At 34.2% G+C, this 20,037-nt stretch overlaps 3 protein-coding genes across 5 annotated transcripts; all 3 read left to right on the top strand.

Annotated features, from left to right (window-relative positions):
* Positions 1-1,775: 1,775 nt before the first annotated feature.
* On the top strand, positions 1,776-8,192 carry si:dkey-58f10.6. 3 transcript variants are annotated; one of them, XM_087253819.1, is made up of 6 exons: positions 1,776-2,521; positions 3,107-3,180; positions 3,324-3,524; positions 4,378-4,568; positions 5,604-5,634; positions 7,098-8,192. In XM_087253819.1, the coding sequence occupies exons 2-6, from the start codon at positions 3,144-3,146 to the stop codon at positions 7,826-7,828; spliced, it is 1,191 nt and encodes a 396-aa protein (XP_087109945.1). In that variant the 5' UTR covers positions 1,776-2,521; positions 3,107-3,143; the 3' UTR covers positions 7,829-8,192. The 3 variants fall into 3 exon arrangements, with proteins under 3 accessions (XP_087109945.1, XP_087109944.1, XP_087109943.1); XM_087253818.1 differs by having other exon boundaries at positions 1,776-2,126; XM_087253817.1 differs by having other exon boundaries at positions 1,776-1,829.
* A 1,541-nt stretch (positions 8,193-9,733) lies between these two features.
* On the top strand, positions 9,734-11,388 carry cxcl11.8 (chemokine (C-X-C motif) ligand 11, duplicate 8). The gene is made up of 4 exons (NM_001126413.1): positions 9,734-9,907; positions 10,015-10,141; positions 10,788-10,875; positions 10,998-11,388. Exons 1-4 carry the CDS (start codon positions 9,850-9,852, stop codon positions 11,031-11,033), a joined length of 309 nt encoding a protein of 102 aa, NP_001119885.1. The 5' UTR covers positions 9,734-9,849; the 3' UTR covers positions 11,034-11,388.
* A 2,399-nt stretch (positions 11,389-13,787) lies between these two features.
* Positions 13,788-19,354, top strand: LOC101886833 (platelet basic protein). Its single transcript, XM_087253851.1, has 5 exons — positions 13,788-13,869; positions 13,968-14,029; positions 17,276-17,357; positions 18,248-18,371; positions 18,467-19,354. The coding sequence occupies exons 3-5, from the start codon at positions 17,297-17,299 to the stop codon at positions 18,543-18,545; spliced, it is 264 nt and encodes an 87-aa protein (XP_087109977.1). The 5' UTR covers positions 13,788-13,869; positions 13,968-14,029; positions 17,276-17,296; the 3' UTR covers positions 18,546-19,354.
* The last annotated feature ends 683 nt before the right edge of the window (positions 19,355-20,037 follow it).

The raw sequence follows: 20,037 nt of genomic DNA on the forward strand, positions 1-20,037 counted from the left end.
TGCCAGGTGTCCTCAGAAGAACGAACTCGGGATACCGCGAGGACAGAGAACGCATCCTCTGAGAAATGAGATGCTAGGTGCGTTCGACATAAAGCTCAGCTGCAGCCGGTGATCAACGAGATTAGCCGAGCGCAGACGGGGCGGAGTTGAAAACGGAGCCGTCAAGACGGACAGCTGGACACTTCGGGACTCAAAGTTGCTGCAGTCATGATGACCGATCACATGGCGTCATCATATTTTTTTTGTTATTTTTATTTATAACAACAAAACATTTACAAATAAAACAGAATACAGGCTCTTCAAACTATAGTTCCTTTTTAAACAATAAGAGAGAATTATGAATAAAATATATAACAAATGCATGAGAGAAATAAGAGGAAATGAGAGGTTAATATAAACATAAAAACGAACAAGTCTATTAAATACAAAGCAATAAGCATAAATTCTAGGAGTTAAACATCAATCTTTAGGCTAATACTTCTTGTTTGAATCTGCTAAAAAAGGGTTAACATATATGTACATTTATAGATATAAAAATTTCCCATGTAAAAAGCAAAACAAGGTGTTTTGATTAGGTCTTAATAAATGACATTATTTTGGATGATGAATGAATTTTCAAAAAAGCATTTTAATCCAAAAAGATTGTGTTGAAAAGAACAAAAGGTAAAATAAGTGAGCTATGTAGAAGTTTCCCAGAAAGAGCAGGTAGCCTTTAAACTGCTAGACAGAAAATAAAATATATATTTATATTATAATAATAAAGCCATTTTATAATTATTTAATAAAATAGTTCTTTACTTTAATTTGTTAAGAGAGCTTTAGGGTGGCAGGATCAATGATGATGATTTTCTTATTTCAAGTCTGTAAGACTTATTTGAGTTCATATTTAGGTTATTCACTAAAATATACACTAAAATATATCATTTAAATCGTTCATGGAGATGAATGCAGTAAATAGTCTGTATAAAAAAAGTTGAAAATAAACCTGTGCAAATAACCTTTATAACCAGATTATTTAACAAAAGATGATCACTGCAGTAAAATATTTTTAGTCTTTTAATAAGCAAGATGTGTACAGGATAGAGAGGGTGTGAAAAGTGAATTGTTTGTTTTGAAACTTTTGAATCGGAATTTGTCCAATTATAAACCCGAAATACACGTGTTTGTTGTCATGTGGTGAACTCGGCCAATCGTGTAATATCGGTGTCGTCATCAAAGCTCCTGCAGTCGCTCTTCTGAAGCTGCACGGTCTAAGTTTGCCGTCTGATCTCGGAGCGCTGTCGCGGTACTTTGATGCCACATGTGACAGTCACGTGGCGTCGGCGCAGCATCAATCCGGACAAGATTTCTAACCAGAATGCACCGCTTTAAGACAGATTTCGATCGATCTGCGCAGCGCTGCATGAAGTCGAACGCACCTGCTGCGTTCTACGTATGGTCACATGACCTTTTTGAAATGGAAAATATTTTAAACATTAAAGCATTCATACAGCGATTTTTTTTTGTCATTTTTTTCAAAATATACATGCATAAAACATTATAAATATATGCTGCACAATATAAATAAAACAGATTTTAATACGAATTTCAGCAAATAAACACTCTTAATGTGTTCCTTTATTAAGATGTCCATGGTGTTTAACGTTACCGTTTCATTTAGGGAAGCTCCTGAGGTAAATGAGCGATATCTCTGAATTTTAATAACAATTCTAGATAAAATGCTGTGCTTCCCACTTCCAATCTAATGAAACTGAACTTTGGCAGCTGATGATGACGTTACACGAGGGGACGCAAGACCGCTGAAGAACATATTGAGAAACTGCCATTGTGTGAGTATACCAACAAATCAAATAACCACGTTAGATTTTTTTTCCAACAGACTGAATTGTTTTCACGATAAAAATACAGCTGATTAAATAATATTTATTTTTAAGTGTCCAGAATGACAAATATGATGCTTAGATTATCTAAAGCTTATTCTATAATTCTGTGAATCAAGAGCAGTCTCGCAGTTTTTAGCATAGTCATCGATGTAAATCTATCAGGTTACAAATCACGTGCTGACAAATCTAAAAGTCCAAACGAAAGCGAAAGATTGAGTTGTTTTGAAGATTCAATCAGTGCGGGTAAGTAAAATCTGATTCTCTTAAATGCACGCAAAAACAAAACAAAAGAAAATCCCAATGAACCTTCTCGTTTAGTTTTACTCTTTTGACCTATTTTACAATGATGCAAATTATAGCCTACACATCTGATAAACGAAATTGTGCTTTTATACATATATGCTTATTAGGACATTCTTTATTTATAGAACTAAATTTGGATTGATTTGCATACAAACATTAACATACAAATACAAAAACGTGTCGTATCCGTATACACATACATTTCTGCACTGTATTAAAAGACCTGCGTTTTTTGCTCGCTGTTGCTTTATTTTGTACAAAGGGCGACATCTATTGGTCATTACCTTCAACAGACTCACAGGCACATCACTCACGCGAAGTCACATGATTTAAAGGTAACGCTTTACAGGTCCATGCTAGTTAATGATTATTTAATGTATTTACCAACCTAAACTTTTACTTGTACAGCATTTATTAATCATGGTTCCACATTTAGGCCTACTAATGATAAATTAACAAAACCCAAAATTGTGCTAGATATTTGTTAATGGACAACATGACCTAACAATAAACAACTTTATTTTTATTTACTTTAAAATATATATAAGTAATGTAATAGTACTTACTAATAGTACTCACAGCAACCTTCTTGCTGTGAGGCGAACGTGCTACTCACTGCGCCACTGTGTTTTTTAACTGATAAATAATATTAATTATGAAATATTTAATGTAACATTGTAAATCATGATCTAAAGAATAATGATTCAGAATGGTTTTGTGACCTTTAATGAAAGTTTGAGTGGTATATAAATATTTTTGGTTAAGTATAAAACTCTGCTGGGACAAATGGACTGTGGTTGTCTTTTTGGATGAACCATCTCACCAATAAGACCAAATATTGATCATGAAATATTCTGAATGTAACATCGTAAATTATAATCTAAAGAATAATGATTCAGAATGATTTTGTGCTCCATCAGGTTCAAGAAATCAACAAACACTGACACCAGAGTGAAGATGGCAGAACCCAGAAATCAGCTTCACAAGATTGCTGGTAAATGGCCAAACAGGGCCTTTTTCTTTTTCTAAAGACTTGGATTTTAAAGGAAATAAATCATATTGGATGACTTTTTAAAAAGATTACTATGACTTGAGTAAATTACTCTATATTAACCAATAGTTTTCTTCCTCCTGAAGGAAAGAAATGCTACATCCTTATACCTGGAAGAACCTTCCAGTCTCAAGAAGCCTACATAAACAATTACCTTGAAGAACTGACTGGTCTGGAGATGGCGCCCAGTGTGGAAGAGTGTGATGTCATTTTGGTTTTTTGCGCCATTCATTCTCGGGCTGGAACTGACATCGACTCTGCAGTGAAACAACTAAATGCCTTGTCACGTAATATATTTACTGCTTATAAGTAACATCAGTATCTGAGTATCAAATAAGACCAAATATCTAAACAGTTCTCCCTGGAGCTATACCGTACCTTTCAAGCGACAAACAACAAACACGTTAATTTTATGAAGTGTATTAATTAGTGTTGAAGTATATATTTAAATATGCTTCATGTAGTAAGAATGCTATAAATAAAACCCTCTATGTACTATAGTAGTATACTTGTAAGTCTACTATTTGATTACTGCTAGGTGCAATTTTGGCCCAGTTTTGGCATATAAAAGTATACAATAATTTTACTATATAAAAAGTTGGTCTTTGTTATTTACGAGTATTCATTCATTCATTCATTCATTTTCTTTTCAGTTTAGTCCCTTTATTTATCAGGGGTCGCCACAGTGGAATGAACCGCCAACTTATCCAGCATATGTTTTACGCAGCGGAAGCCATTTTAGCTGCAACCCATAACTGGGAAACTTCCAAACACACTCATTCACACACATACACTACAGACAATTTAGCTTACCCTTTATTAGGAAACCCACGTGAACACAGGGAGAACGTACAAACTCCACACATAAACGGCATCTGACCCAGCCGGGGTTTGAACCAGAAATTTTCTTGATTTGAGGCGACTGTGCTACCCACTGCGCCACTCCTACGAGGATTCTCTATTGGCATAATGTATTTTATACTGAACCATTAAATAAACTAAATTATATATTATAAACCACAAAAACACACAACCTAAGATTCTTGTCAATTCTGGAACTCGATCCTGTGACCTTTGGATCACAAGTCTGTCTCACTAACTACTAAGCCACATCTAACAACTGTTTCACTATGTTAACAGCATCTAAACCCGCTGTTTTTATGGTGGGCCATCACACGTTTGACTCAGAGAAGACGGTAACAGACAGCAACAAATATGTGACCAGGATGAATACATTAACAGTGGATTGTCTATTCAATGAAGATCTCCTTCTGAACTTCCCGAGGAACATGGAAACTCTGGAGAAAATAAAAGAATGGCTGCTACAACAGGTATGGAGTTGTTTATTATGAATCATTAATGTTATATAGATATATGTAATTTTGGGTGTATTTTTTAATCCACATTTGTAGTTAAATTAATTGAATATATTGGCACAATACAGTATATATTTATGCTTATTATGAAGCTTAATAGCAAGGCTTTCAAGAGCTCAGAAAGAAGAAAAAGTTATACATTTAATGCAAAATTTAAATGCATATATCTGATTTTAACAACAAATTTAAGTGGCTACAAACTGTACAGGAATGACATTTTAGTAATTTCAAAACTTTTTAAAATGTAGTTTATTATTGCAAAAATATGCAGCATAATTTAAATTGACAGACGCTGTTGTTTTATTTAGACTTAAGTTGTAATTAGGCTTAAGTAGAAACCATCATATAACATGTAATGGTTTAATTGTATTTAACTGGTATTTTTTCCTTGTTTTGGTGCCATGATAAAATTAATAACCCTAAGGGTGCCATGTTAAAATTAATAACCCTAAAAGATCTAGATATATCTAAAACACATTAGAAATCACTAAAACATACTGGTTGTGATGGTTAAAGTTTGATATTTTTTAATGTGTTTTAATGCTAAAGTGGTTTTAAGGCTATTTGTATCGGAAGCCATCCAAATTCCTCTGATGGGTTCTAATGTTTTCCCAACAGAGCAGGGAATTATTTGAGAAATTAAATAGTGATTAAAAGAACTGTGTTTGACTGACTGGAGGTGACTTGTCTTGCCATAGCAATGATTCAACAAAAGTTAAAGATCTTATATGTGATGTTATTTTTTAAACTGTGGTATAAAATATTTTTGGTTCAGTATAACCCTCTGGGTGAGACAAATTGGGCTGTGGTTGTCTAAGTTAATAATGGAAAACAGTGCTGAGTGTATTGCAAAGCTATTGTACAAAACTGGTATACTGAACACTACAAGCTAATGTGACAATGCATAGAGCATATCCATTAAATGATGAGGAGCATTATTGTTCAATTAAACAAATATCTGTAATATCTCTCTCTTTTTTGATTCAACAGGACACACAGAAACCATCAGAAGAATGTTTGGGTTAGTTTTTTTTTATTGTTAATGTTTTATTACATACATAAATATACTGTATAAACTTAACGGCCACTTTATTAGGTACAACCTTTTGCCTTCAGAACTGCTTTATATCTTTGTGGCAGAGATGCAGAAGCTGGCGAATGAGAGTTATGATAATGACAGGGGATTCCTCAGCCATCTTGATAAACTATTTAGTGGGTCAGCATATTCACTTGCAAGAGTGAAAAGAACATAAAATACTCTGTCATAAAATGAATACTATAGGGTCAACATTTATTTGCATATACTTACAATATTAGCAAAAAAATAAATAAAAAATTAACTTTATTAAGTAAAGAAAACCAACAGGGTTTGTTGTGGCATCTTAGTGAACTTCTTTCTAGCACTGATTTGATTTTTATAAGAGTAGACATGAATTGTTTTACGTTGTCGTAGCATGGTGTTTAAAAGAGCTTAAGGTGTTGCAATTTAAGTAAAACACTTGCAACTACAAAAACACAAGCAAATAAAAAAAAGATCTTCTTCTGTTTGACAACACGTGTGTTGCAAATCCTCAGAACACATGAACGTTAAATAAAAAAACATTTTCCCACAACGCAAGAAAAAGAACACAAAAAAGCAAAGAAGGAAACACAACGGAAATGTTTTAAGGTGACCCTAAAATGTGACTGATGCTGCTTTGCCGTGACTATTAGTCAGGGAAGTTGCAGGTGATCTTTGAAAGTTGAGTTTTTAGTTTGTTTGTTTTAACATCCTGATTCCTGTGTCTTTATATTTTACTAGCTTTAATAAACCTAAACCATAACCTAAATACCCTCTGTCACGTTTTAGGGTGCCCTTGATACATTTCCTGTGTTCCGAGCTGTTTGAAAATGTTGTGAGAATACATCTAAAATATTTAAGTATAATAAAAAAGTAATGTAATGTGTGACATTTAATTTTTACACACGTTCCCACTTTTATACACGTTGATCAGTCTTAATAGATTTAAAAGTGCACTTGTGTGTCCGCCTTTACTATTGATCAAGTGATAGAGGTTGATGCTAATGCTTGTGTAATCAACTGTATTATATGACTGACTATATCAGACAAATTTTCATAGATATTTTGTGTGAAATCACTGTTTCTGAAATACTCAATCTAAGCCATGCAGCACCAACAAAAACTCCATGTTTAAAGTAAATTAAATGACTGTATTCTGATGCTTGGTTTAAACATCAGCAGTTCATCTTAACCCTGTCAACATGGCTAAATACATTGAGCTGCAACGTGATTGGCTGATTAGATATTTGCATTAATGAGCAGCTCAGCAGGTGTACCAAATAATCTGGCAAGTGAGTGAGAATATGTGCATAATGTAATACAGAATTGTCTGTTGTTGAGTGTTTTCTTAAACTGTATATGAGATGGATCTTATATATTTCCAGATCTGGGCTTAAACACTTATTCATTCATACTTTCTCCAGACAAACTAAGAGTTTCATCAGAACTGATACTCGTGCTGCTGGGCACATCTGGGTATGAGAAGACTGCAGTTGCAAACATGATATTTGGCAGAGAAGACAGTCAGGAGGATTTATCTCAGGCCACCCAAAGGAAGACCATAGTGGAGGATGGAGAGGTGTGTGTGGATGTGGAGGGGGAACATGAAAGGTGGAAAGTGGTTCTTTTCAACACTCCTGACAAGTTAAGCTCTGGACACTTTGAGGAAGAAATGCAGCAAAGTTTATTTCTCATCAGCCTGATTAGCCAGAAACCTTACGCTTTGCTCCTAGTCATATCAGAAAAGCCATGTACCGAAGAGAGAGAGACAGCAGTGAAAATGAAAGATTTTCTTCAGGAGAGATTCAGCGACAGGCTCTTGATCATTTTTACTGTTACAGATGAACCAAAGCTGATTGGAAATGTTGTCCAAGAACAATGTGATCATGTCCTCAACATTAGTCAGAGAGAGGACAGATCTCAGGTTTCAAAGCTGATGAAGAAGGTAGAGGAGAAGCTGCCAGGACGTTTTAAGAGTAGTGAATTAACTGATTCTAAAATAGAAACAGCTATAACAAACTCAAAACAGGTGCTGATAGGAGAGGCTAGGGATTACAAAAAAAGGACACTGAAAAATCCTACGCATACAGTCTGGTTCTCACCAGAACCCAATGAGCCTTTTGTATTAATGAGCAAAGTGTCATATATGGAGTAGTTTATATCCTGCATTAAAACCAGGATGATATACAAAGCCCATGTTTAGCAAAATGCATAATATGAATACAAAAGCTGAAATGCCACATTATTGTAATGTGTGTTATGCAGAACAATTGAATCATTTAACATACTCTTGTTCTTTCACTTTTCAATATAAAACACACCAAATGTTCCAATATCTTGGCTGGGAGAGCACAGATAATCATTGAATGATCATTGATTGAGTGTGTTTTAAATTTGAAAGAAGGACTTTGGATGGCGTTTGTGTTTGTGTAAAATTGGTATTTCCCTCACTGACTTGATTAAGGGAACTGTGTTTTCTTTTGCTTTCACGTGATTTAAATAAATCTAAAATGTGTATACATGTTTGTTCATATACTGTATAAGTGCATTGTTCAATTAATTTAATAGTTTTAATATATATAATATATTCAATATCATTTCTGTATACATAACAGTTGGATTCAGAAGACAAAATTTCAGTAAAAGCTCAGCTCCCTCTAAATAAAAATTCTGTCCTCATTTACTGGCAAACATTGTTCCAATGATTTACCGAAAAAAATTCTGCTGCTGTAGAAGCATTTTAAATCTTTATTTTAAAATTTATATTGAAATATGAGGATGCTTCATCTCAGATTTGACATTCATGTGTTTTTGTCTCCTAAATACTGACTTTAATGTTATAAATAATTATTATTTTAAAAAGTACATATATGTAACTTAGAAGGAATGAAACAAGATCACATCACATTGTAATACAGTAAAAGAGCAATGTTGTAATTTTTACCAATTTTCAACATTCAGAGAATTGAACCTTCAAAACAGCATTATAAATTACTGTTCAAAAGTATTTTTTAAAAAAGAGGATTATATAAAAAAAATAAATAAATAAAATATATATATATATATATATATATATATATATATATATATATATATATATATATATATATATATATATATATACAATTACCAGCGTCAAAAATGGCTGATCTGTTCGGCAAAACATCTGACTGTGTGTCACCGCATCCCTTAAGGACTAAAGTGACATAACTAGAGAAATCTCCACTGTGCTGAGCGAGAGCGCTTACTGAACAGCGCAGCATCGATGATGTAAGCATGCCCAGGCCTGATTGTAATGAGTGCGGGTCGTTGGGGGAGACGAAAGGAGGAACAAGCATGCTTTGGCCCGGTTCGAGGCAACTGTGCATAGTGTGAGTAAGGCCTCTTTGGCAAGAATGCACTTCAGCTACCTTTGAAGTCCATCCAATCTTAGTCCCTTTATTAATCTGGGGTCACCACAGCGGAATGAACTGCCAACTTATCCAGCATATGTTTTTACACAGCGGATGCCCTTCCAGCTGCAACCCATCACTGGGAAATACCCACACACTCTCATTTACACACACACTCTACGAACAATTTAGCTTATCCTATTCGCCTATACAGCATTTCTTTGGACTGTGGGGGAAACAGGAGCACCCAGAGGAAACCCATACGAATGCAGGGAGAACATGCAAACTCCACACAAAAAAGATAACTGACCCAGCCGAGGCTTGAACTAGCGACCTTCTTGCTGTGAAGCGACAGCACTACCTACTAGGCCATTATTATTATTGTTATTATTATTATTATTGTTATTATTATTATTATTAAGTTATTACATTATTTAACTTTTGTTAATGATATCAAAACTGATTGAATCATTCCAGAATGGCTGAATTACAGATATGTGGATAATGGAAAATATTTCTGTCCTGAACTTCACTGAAATGGTTTATTATGAAACCATAAACACATGCTTTTCCTTAATTACTAATTAATTATCTTGTGACAAAGTTTCTCTTTTCATATAAACACTTTGATTTCCTAGTACAGATGAAGGAAGCTTTAACACGAAACAAAAACTAATGGTCACATCAGTGGCCTGACCTCGGCAGTATAAAATAAAGCCGCGTGAAATTATTCATAATATCATCTCAGCAGACACTTGAAAGATCATCTGACATCACACACAAAATGAAAACTGCTGCAGCTTTTGTTGCTCTTGGCTGTTTCCTTATGGTGGAGGTGAAAGGTGAGTTTATTCTCAAATAAATCATGTTTCATGCTTGTTTTTCCTCATTTAAATCATCTTAGCATAGTGTGAAATTTGAATTGTGAATGAATACTGGACTGTTTCAGGCAAAATACCGGATCTGAAAAACAGATGTTTGTGTGCTGATAAAGGAGCAAACAATGTCAATCTAAAGACAATCGAGAAGATTCAAATCATCCATCCAAGTCCTTCTTGTAAAAGACTGGAGATTGTGTAAGCACTTTGGAATTTTTCTAGTTGAATGTAAAATTATTAGCCTTATTTTTTTTTATGTTTCCAAGTGCTGTTTATTGGAGAGAATATTTTTAACATCATCATCATTTTCTTTTTGGTTTAGTCCCTGTATTATTCTGGGGTCTCCACAGCGGAATGAACCGCTAACTTATCCAGCATATGTTTTACGCAGCGGATACTCTTCCAGCTGCAACCCATCACTGGGAATATTTTTAACATATATTTCAAAATAATAATTTTAATATTTATTTTATAATGACTTAAGTAATTGCTGTGATGACAATATATAATATTTTACTAGTCATTTAAGTTTTTATTTATTATATTACTATTTAAAGGCTTAACTTATTAAGTTGAACCAAGATAAGTTAATTAGACAAGTCATTGGACAACAGTGGTTTCTTCTGTAGCCAATCAAAAATACATATTTTCTTAAAAGGGCTAATAATATTGAACTTAATACTATCCTTTAAAAACAAATAAGAATTTCTCCAGATAAAAAAGAAAGAAAATACTGTGAAAATATTCGAAAAAGAATAAAAACCAAATCCACAGGAGGTCTAATCATTTTCATACTTCAGCTATCAAATCAAACTGTTGTTTATCTCTGCTTTCCTTTGTAAAGTGTCACCTTGATGAAAGGAGCAGGAAAGAAATGCTTGAATCCAGAGTCAAATTTGGGCAAGAATATACTGAAAGCCTTACGAAAAAAGGTCAGCATGCAATATTTTAATTCCCCAGTGTTGAGTATAAAATCATAAACCGCAGGCCAGTGTGATGTTCTCTAACTGAATGTAGTGCACAAAAATAATAAAATGTTGTTTTCTATTTTCAGAAACTGACAGCAGTTCGCCGAATGAATCCAGCATAGAGCTCAATGTCCTGATCTTCTCAAGAGCAATCTGTGATGATTGATTAATCTACAAACCATAAGATCTAATAATCATCTGCAATCATCTGAATCATCACAATCATCTGAATCATCGCAGACTTCATTTATACTTTGATTTAACTGACCTCTAAATGCTTCCATCTATCCAACACTTTAACATGATATGGGTTGTTTTAGCTCAAATGTGTGTAAAATATGGCTCATGACAGCAAGGAAAAAGTCATAAAAAATCAACCCAGATATTAGTCCATGTGTTACTAAAAAAATGAGTTAAAACAACCTACCATTCCTTTTTAATACAAATGAAGAGTTCAGTGTGTGTAAGTGTTTGTATACTTTCAAAACACATGTTTTAACCTACCCTCTCACTTTTACCCATTGTGTAGCTAGCTGTATTAGCATGGTGCTTTGAAATTAGCAGGAGGTTGATACACCATTCTTTACTACAGTTTGACCTGATTTAATACAACATCATCTAAAACAGCAGAGGTACTAAACAAAATATTATTTTGTTATTATTATTTTTACTTTTTTACCACAGAATTTGATTTTCTGTTGTGGCTTCCGGAGAGATTGCAAGACTGACTGGAATATCTCCATGTGTGAAAACTGAAAATGTTACATGACCCTTATTTTATCCCTGATTCGTGGAATTGGTAGTGTTGCAACTCTCTCTGTGTTTCAACTATACCCGTTCACCTCTATTATCTAAATTTTAGTAAAAATTTGCTTTTTTCTCAGCCTCCTATTTTTATGTTGAGTTATTTAACTTTAAAGACTTTGAAAATTCTTACAATTCTTTTCCATAAAAGTAAAAATTACTGAACCTACACACAGGAGTCTAATAAAAGCCCTTAATTTTGAAGAAAGTTTCGGACAGCTTAGAGTTTTTTGCATGATCTCTTCAAATGTAATTAAAGCACTAGATTTCTGTCAAGTTCAAGATTAAACAAACCCTAACCCTAACTGTAACAACATAGATTTATCTTTAAAGTTTTTAATTTACTCTTATTTGATAAACACAGATGTGTTGAAAAAAGGAACTGTTGATCATTGTAAATCCTGTGTATTTTCCCATCTGCCAATAAAGCATGAAGTACAATATCTGTTTCACTTGACTGACTACATTGCAAACATCTATTAAGCAAAGAGACTACAGTTAAAAACATAAATAAACAGTAAATAAAAACAATCATAAATGATAAATAAACAATCATATCAACAAAAAGCAACAATTTGTAAGTGCTAAAACAAGTCCTGTGCAGTGAATCTAACATATTATATGGGGAAACATTTTATGAGGGAAAATGCCTTGCCTGGGGAGTTCAAATAGGAACGTCGTTCCAAAAGCAGGTAAACGTCAACGTAAATTCTTTAAAAAGGATTTTATGCTTTATTTGAATGGGATCACAATGCATCCAGTTTATCGTTCATTGATAAACAGATCTAAAGGTATAATCAAAACAAGAAATATTATATGTCTGAGTAAAGGCACTTTACTTTAAAAAACCTAACCACAGGTTATAAAAGTTGCTTGCACACACTGCCTGCAAAGTGTGTGAGAGACCTACACAGTTCCATTTGGAAGGACTCATAACCCTTAATCCCTTCTAAAGTGTTTACCCTCCTGAGTGACACCTTGGAAGTGATTAAGGCATATTCAATTAGTACAAAATGCAGCAGCCAGAGTTCTTACCAGGTCTAGAAATTATGATCATATCACTCCAATTTTATCCTCCTTACACTGGCTGCCTGTTAAGTTTCGTATTTAATTTAAAATATTACTGCTCACCTATAAAGCTCTTAATAATCTAGCTCCTGTTTATCTAACCAACCTTCTGTCTCGCTACAATCCAACTCGCTCCTTAAGATCTCAAAACTCAGGGCTTCTGGTAGTACCTAGAATAGCAAAGTCGAGTAAAGGAGGTCGGACCTTCTCCTTTATGGCTCCTACACTATGGAAAAGCCTACCTGATAACATCCAAGGCTCAGACACACTCTCTGAGTTCAAAACTAGATTAAAGACCTATCTGTTTAGTAAAGCATACACTCAATGCATCACTTAGCGGGTTTCCACACAAGTTTCTGCATCTTGTTTATTTACACTATGAACAACAGCTACGCTAATTATTCTCTTTTTTTCTCCATTTCTACCTGGGGATACTCATCCCGAGGGCTTCAGATTATGCAGAGCCACTGATTGGATCCAAGACCAGCGACGAGATGATCTCAAGGTTTCCATATCCGGGACCAGGCCGTATCCTGAGCTGCTGCTGCGCTGGTGGTCATGGGGGAGTGGAGAGTAAGAGACTGATTCCAGTGATGCTGAAGGGACAGACGAGTCTTCGCTGAGGCCAGCTTCCAGCCTCCACCTCTGAGACTGCAGCTCTGCACAAGACTTTTGGCCAGCGGAGAAATTAAAATGGTCGTGCCCAACTGAGTCTGGTTTCTCTCAATGTTTTTTTTTCTTCACTCTCCTATTGGTGAAGTTTTTTTCCTTCTCCGCTGTCGCCTCTGGCTTGCATGGTTCAGGATCGGTAGAGCTACGCATCGATGAATTTGCTCTTCAGTGTTTGGACTCTCAGTAATGACTTTAAACCACACTGAACTGAGTTAAACTGAACTGAACTTAAACACTAAAAACTAGCGCTGTCAAAATTAACACGTTAACGCATGCGATTAATTTTAAATAATTAACGAGTTTAAAAAAATTAACGAAATTAACGCAGTTCAGGTTTTTTTTACTTCCTGTTGTGGTGGACGTGTGTTCAACATGCAATAAATGTGGATAAGACCAAGGAAGCACTTTTTGAAGGCAAGTTCCAGTTTAAAACAATTAGTTGCATCACAAGTTATCCAGAGTTTCATGCAATTTCGGGTGTTTCATTTTTAACTTTCGACATCTGTTGTAAGTTATACCGCATGGCGAACAGAAAGAAAATCCTCCGTATTTTGTGACTCTGTGTTCCTTTAAGGTAAGGTTCCTTTTATGGCTACACAGTAGAATTTTAATATGAGTATTATCTTAATCATATTAAAATCGGAGTATTGGTGTCTTATGTGAATGTACTCAGAACGTCTGGTGAAGTTGCGACAAAGACAGGGCATTACTCTGCCTTTCAGCATGAGCCCTCCAAGTTTAGCGTGTTTCCTCATTAAACGCAACGAAAGCGTATGCTTCGCGTTGTTGTGTCAGAATCATTGTGAAATACAGTAATTAGGACGCTTAGTTTAGGACGCTTAGCAAATTTGATGACCGTGATCATGCGTGTTGAATCTGAGGGGAGTCGCTCTAGTATGGAAGGCCGTTGGGGCCCAAACGTCTGCAGCGCGTTGTGTGTGTCTGTCTGTGTGTGTGTCTGTGTTAGGCCTGTTGAGGGGTGTCAGGGGTGGAGTGAGCGACGTATCTGAGTAGGGGCGAGAGGGGTGTGCAATGTATTTAACGACCGGTTTGCAAGGCATTTGCGGGCATTTGGGAGTCTCTGTGCACTTGCGGGATACTCCTAGTCTTAGCAACTGGATGAATGTAAAGGACTATTAAGCAAAATTGTTTCTATACTATAATTAATGTTCTCAACTCACAGCAATAAAACTTTCCAATGAGTGCAACAGTTTGTATTCTACAGTTTATTATTATAATTTTTCATTTTCAATATCTGCAATTCCTGTATTTTGGCATTTTTTTGCAGTCCACTAAGAATCCAACATGGAAATCAATGTTTTCTTTATTGGCATTGATTGTTTTGAAATTTAAATGTCATTAACATGCCTGTGTTTTAATTTCTGTAATAAATATGGCTGTCAAGCCAGGATCTTGATGGTTTATTGTGGGTATGTTGTTTACATGAAGAAATCTGTGTAACAAGTTAAACAAAAATTCTATTAAACAATAATATTTTGAATTAAAAAAAATTTTTCTTGCGTTTACATTAATTTTACATTTAAATAGGCAAAATTACAAGTTTCAGTATTTTAAATGCAATTAATCGCGATTAATTTTTTTAAAAAGGTAAGATTAAGTTTTTCTTTTTTTTATTCGATTGACAGCACTACTAAAAAACTGAACTACCCTGATCCAGTTACTTTGACCATCTATGTCAGGGGTGTCAAACTCAATTCCTGGAGGGCCGAAGCCCTGCACAGTTTAGTTCCAACCCTGCTCCAACACACTTACCTGTAGGTTTCAAACAAACCTAGGACTCAAGGACTCAATTAGTTTGATCAGGTGTGTTTAATTAGGGTTGGAACTAAACTGTGCAGAGCTGCGGCTCTTTTGGAACTGAGTTTGACACCTGTAATTTATATGAAGCTGCTTTGACACAATCTACATTGTAAAAGCGCTGTACAAATAAAGCTGAATTGAATTGAATATGGATGAGTTCTTCTGAATGGAATTGTGCGGGATCAACGTGTCCATCAGTCGTACCCTTTGAATTCCTTCAATCCTAAGGACTCTTCAAGTTTTGAGCTATTCAATTTGGAAGGACGTTTGAATGTGGCAGCCATGGTTGTTTACACTCTGAAGTGAACTTATGGGTTCAATATTTCCCATTTGTAACATGTTGTCAGTGATGTGAGAAACAAAGCTTTTCACAATAAATAAATTGAAACAATGTAACAAATTGAAACACCCATGCTGGCATTACCCGTTGGTAAAAATGCAGCTCAAACAAAAGGCTCAAACAACAAATTAAAATTGTCCATCATTTTCCAGTTCAACCAGTAGCAAGAGTGTTGGTCAGCCAGTACTAAGCCAGAGGGTCTATAGCTGGTGTGGGATCATTATGGCAGATGCCACACGGGTGAAGAAATTTAAGGATTTGATGACATGCACAGGAAAAATCAACAGGGTAAAACAAATTAATACACTGACAGCGCTATTAAAAGAAAGGTTTAGACTTCAACCAAGACTCAAAATTAACAGAGTTTCTTCTCTGACTAGACAAAAAAAAATTGAAGCTTTCACGACACGTTCTAAAATAATGTGAGAATAAGAATACTCTTAAAAGGGAATGTGCATAGGGTTGCCTGGAAAAAGTTTTTTTTTCACTAGGTGACATCACAAACTAATACATCTTTATGTTAATTAAATCACAGCGATTAAACCCTTTCCTTTTCTTTGGCCTGATTTGTGCCTGATTCCTTGAGCTGCCACGGTGGAATGAACCACCCCAACAATGAAACAAATAATGACAAAATACATATAAAGCACAGTACTTTGACACACACAGAAGTTAGGGGGTTACTTCTGTCTTATACATCTTGAATGAAATATTTACTTCTGTTTTCTCTTTCTTTAAAAAGGACGAGAAAAGCTCAGATTGCCTCTTTGAGGTAAAACAGAGCATTTCTCAGAAGCACTTAGATCTGGAGGAAGTCTCATGTCACATGTGACTGTTGTGTGATTAAAATGCTGCAGGAAGCACAACAAACACAACATCCTTGAATTATATTTTATCCTCCTGATCAATGCACTAAAAATAATAATAGCGGTGCACTGCAACTTTGACACTAAACCTGCTTGTTGATCTTGTGATGTGAAGATTTCCCTTTTAATAAACGCTAATCAGTACCTAATGAAAACAGATTTAGTTTCATCGGGTTTGGTCTGTGATTATTGAGGGTTTATTTGAAGTTAAAATTGAAAAGATATTTTAAAATCAAGGAGAAATAAAAAGAAATTCTGGATTTTAATCCATGCTTTGAAATGACCTCCAGCTCACTAGGTTTTGCAATACAAAAGAACAAGTAAAACCCCTTAATATATCAGGGGAAGCCCATGTTCCTACAGAGCGAATCACACATACAAATTAGGCAAGAACCAAGACTTTTGTATCAAGGCAACTTAAACATCCTTATGACAAGAGGAATAAAGATTTAAAACACTCAGAGTAGCAAAGTCTGTTAAATAATAATAATAATACTAATAATACTAATAATAATAATAATAATAATAATAATAATAATGTATTACATTTAATAATAATAGTAGTAATAATAATAATAATTATTGGTAATAATAGTACATAATTAGTTTTGTACATCCATTGTACTGAAACAAACCTACTAAACTTTTAAGTTCTTTAGTGTTGGGGTGGGCTGGTATGACTTGGCAAATTTATGCCAACTAATGATGTCATTGTCATGTAAAAAAGAAAGGTAATTCCCAGGGAGCCTTACAGTACATTATAAAGCTCACATTCACATTCTTTCACATCTAGTATACCACATATTGGTCAAACATGAGACGCACCATCTTTCTCCTGTCCTTGGTCTTCCTTATCTGCTTGGCTTCTACTGAGGGTAAGAGCTTTTTCACTCCTGATTCTTGGCGTTGGGCTTATACCTGTACCAGCTTTATGAATGCAAAGTTTATTTACATTTCCGAAGATGCTTCATGTCTTCTGACTACATACTGGAAAGCAAGTAGTCTGTATTTAATGATGAATCAAAGTACCTTAAACCACTGGATATGTATTTTGATTAGATTAGATTTAGAAGTACTGTTCGAATTTTGAATGACATTTTGTTGCAGTTATTAATTGTTATAAATGAATTCCTTATATGCCTATTTAATGTGTAATTAATTAATATATTTATTTAAACAATGTTTTGGCATATTTGAACGGACACATATTCACAATCATGCACAGTATCCAAAACAATACATTAGCAATTTGTGGAAAAAAAAATCCAAGAATATGTGTAATATTCAATTATATTTATTAGCCAACTAATGCATTAGATGACTTTATGTAAAACACTTTCAAAATTTAAAAGTAAAAAATTTTGCTTGTATTTGAGAGACCGCATGTATAATAATACCTAAAACGTTTGATCTTTTGTCTACATATTATTCTATTCATGAGGAAAACAGCTTATAAATCATACTAAAATTAATTTATTTTTGTACTTTTCGGAGTTCAACAAAATGCAGTTTTTTGGTATTGCAAGTTTGTGTTTAGGTGACAGAATACAATTTGTACAGTATGAAAACCATAACGCCTTGTGGAAAGTCCCCAAAAAATGGAGACTGTGTGTGCTTGTGGGTGTGAGGTGTGTGTAAAGGGTGGGAGGTGGTATGGATGCTCAATGGGTCAACTAAAGTTCTAATGCTTTATTCTTAGGAAAAACATTGGCAAAGGATAGGATCTCATATTTAACTTTTCTTTAATGAATATTTCTACCTGTAGGCCAGCGGATGATCTTCAGAAAGCGATGCCTGTGCACCAGAACATATGAACATCTGCGACCTGGAAACATCAAGGGCTGGAAAGTGCACAACCCAAGTGCTCTTTGTGATGTTACTGAGATTGTGTAATGCAATTTTTTTTTTTTTTACTTAGAATAGTTTTATGATGTTTACAGATATTTGATGAGCGTATTCTAATTGCTGTATATTTTGCCCACAGTGTGGTTTTGAAGAAACCTCAAGTATCTGTCTGCGTGAATCCTGAATCAAAATTAGGACAACGACTAAAAAAGCAATAATATGTTCACTTCTGGACAGCTGAGCACCAAGTACAAACCAAATCATTCCTTCGGATGAATATGATATGAGTTGTGCATTTGTATCTCGGTTCAAATGGAAAAGCAGACGTTGATTTATTTTTATTAAAACATGTTAATGTTAGGATAAAAAATGTCATCACACATTTTCCTATACCTTTACTTTATTTTTAATAACAAAAATTTAAAGCGTTGTATTTAAATGAAATATTATTGAAAAAGGAGACTTGAAAGGAAGGACTTAAACCGTTACATCATTCTGTAGTTTCACTTTATTTTGGATGTTTGGATTATAACATTGTTCCTATTATGTAATTTGCCCTGTTACTATTGTCCATTGTTATACATGTTTCCAAGTTTGTAGGACAGTGTTTTTCTCACAACATATAAGCATTCAGAAGAAGCAGACTGATAAGCCTAAATTCATTGACCTTTTTTATTTTTAATGACGTTCTTTTTCATGTTAGTTTGTAAATTTTTTATAATATATGCTTATATGTCCAAAAAAAAAGAGAAGGTATTAGGTATTCAGCGGGGAAAACCCACACAACTTTTTTTTCAGGGTATCTGATCGAGCTGATACTGCATAATTGTCTTGCTTTGTTTTTTCAGTACAGAATGTAAAAAAAAAAGTTGTACATTAGACATTATATAAAAACAAACACCTTCCATTTTTACTTTTTGTTTAGTTTTATTTATATACTGATATATTTTATTTTAGAGTTTGACATTTTGCTCTAAAGCGGTCTGAATCAAACTGAATAAACAATAAACATGAAATTCAAAATGTCTACTGTAGTTTGTCCCTCTATTGCTCTGTTAAATGGTGCTTAACTGTTCAGTAAAACCTGTAAAACCTGATCATGATGTCGTCTAAGGGTGAAGATGATTTGAAGCACGCCTGCCACACTGTTATTCAAAATGTTGCATCATCAAACATAAATGTATTTTTTGCGTAATAAGGAACTTAGAAGAAATGTTGTGTTTTCCTGTAAATTGTACCTAACTCACTATAACAAAGTTACTTTTTGTTTTGGTTTTGTTGAGAAACAGCCCAGCTTATCTTGTTGGATAATGCCCCCTACTGGACACAACTGATGTATAAAAGCCATGCGTTACAGTAACAGTTTGTTCTGCAGACAATCAAAAAATACTTAAGGGGGCTAATATTGACCTTAAAATGGACATAAAAACATTAAAAACTGAATATTTTAGCCGACATAAAGCTAGTCAAAATAAGAAAAAGATAAAAATATATAGAAAATACTGTGAAATATTCATTGCTCTGTTAAACATCATATGGAAAATATTTGAAAAAAAAATACTATATATATATAAATAAATATAATTAAGATATTTAAAGTGTATTGAAAGAGTCTTGTCGTCTTTTTAGACTTTATAATGAATAACTGACACTTTGCAAATGTTTTAGTGCCATAGTAGAACGGCAGATGATAGCTAAATAACATCCAGG

Source organism: Danio rerio, chromosome 5, assembly GCF_052040795.2.
Source record: "Danio rerio strain M-AB ecotype USA chromosome 5, GRCz13ab, whole genome shotgun sequence".
Taxonomy (NCBI): domain Eukaryota; kingdom Metazoa; phylum Chordata; class Actinopteri; order Cypriniformes; family Danionidae; genus Danio; species Danio rerio.

What these genes read in the sequence shown, in the direction of transcription:
- si:dkey-58f10.6 (XM_087253819.1), top strand. Translation starts at nt 3,144, where the DNA reads ATGGCAGAACCCAGAAATCAGCTTCACAAGATTGCTG. An exon ending in TCAGCTTCACAAGATTGCTG is followed by an intron (nt 3,181 to 3,323) that starts GTAAATGGCCAA and finishes TTCCTCCTGAAG; the next exon opens with GAAAGAAATGCTACATCCTT. An exon ending in ACAACTAAATGCCTTGTCAC is followed by an intron (nt 3,525 to 4,377) that starts GTAATATATTTA and finishes CTATGTTAACAG; the next exon opens with CATCTAAACCCGCTGTTTTT.
- cxcl11.8 (NM_001126413.1), top strand. Translation starts at nt 9,850, where the DNA reads ATGAAAACTGCTGCAGCTTTTGTTGCTCTTGGCTGTTTCCTTATGGTG. An exon ending in CCTTATGGTGGAGGTGAAAG is followed by an intron (nt 9,908 to 10,014) that starts GTGAGTTTATTC and finishes GGACTGTTTCAG; the next exon opens with GCAAAATACCGGATCTGAAA. An exon ending in TGTAAAAGACTGGAGATTGT is followed by an intron (nt 10,142 to 10,787) that starts GTAAGCACTTTG and finishes TCCTTTGTAAAG; the next exon opens with TGTCACCTTGATGAAAGGAG.
- LOC101886833 (XM_087253851.1), top strand. Translation starts at nt 17,297, where the DNA reads ATGAGACGCACCATCTTTCTCCTGTCCTTGGTCTTCCTTATCTGCTTG. An exon ending in CTGCTTGGCTTCTACTGAGG is followed by an intron (nt 17,358 to 18,247) that starts GTAAGAGCTTTT and finishes TTCTACCTGTAG; the next exon opens with GCCAGCGGATGATCTTCAGA. An exon ending in TGTGATGTTACTGAGATTGT is followed by an intron (nt 18,372 to 18,466) that starts GTAATGCAATTT and finishes TTTTGCCCACAG; the next exon opens with TGTGGTTTTGAAGAAACCTC.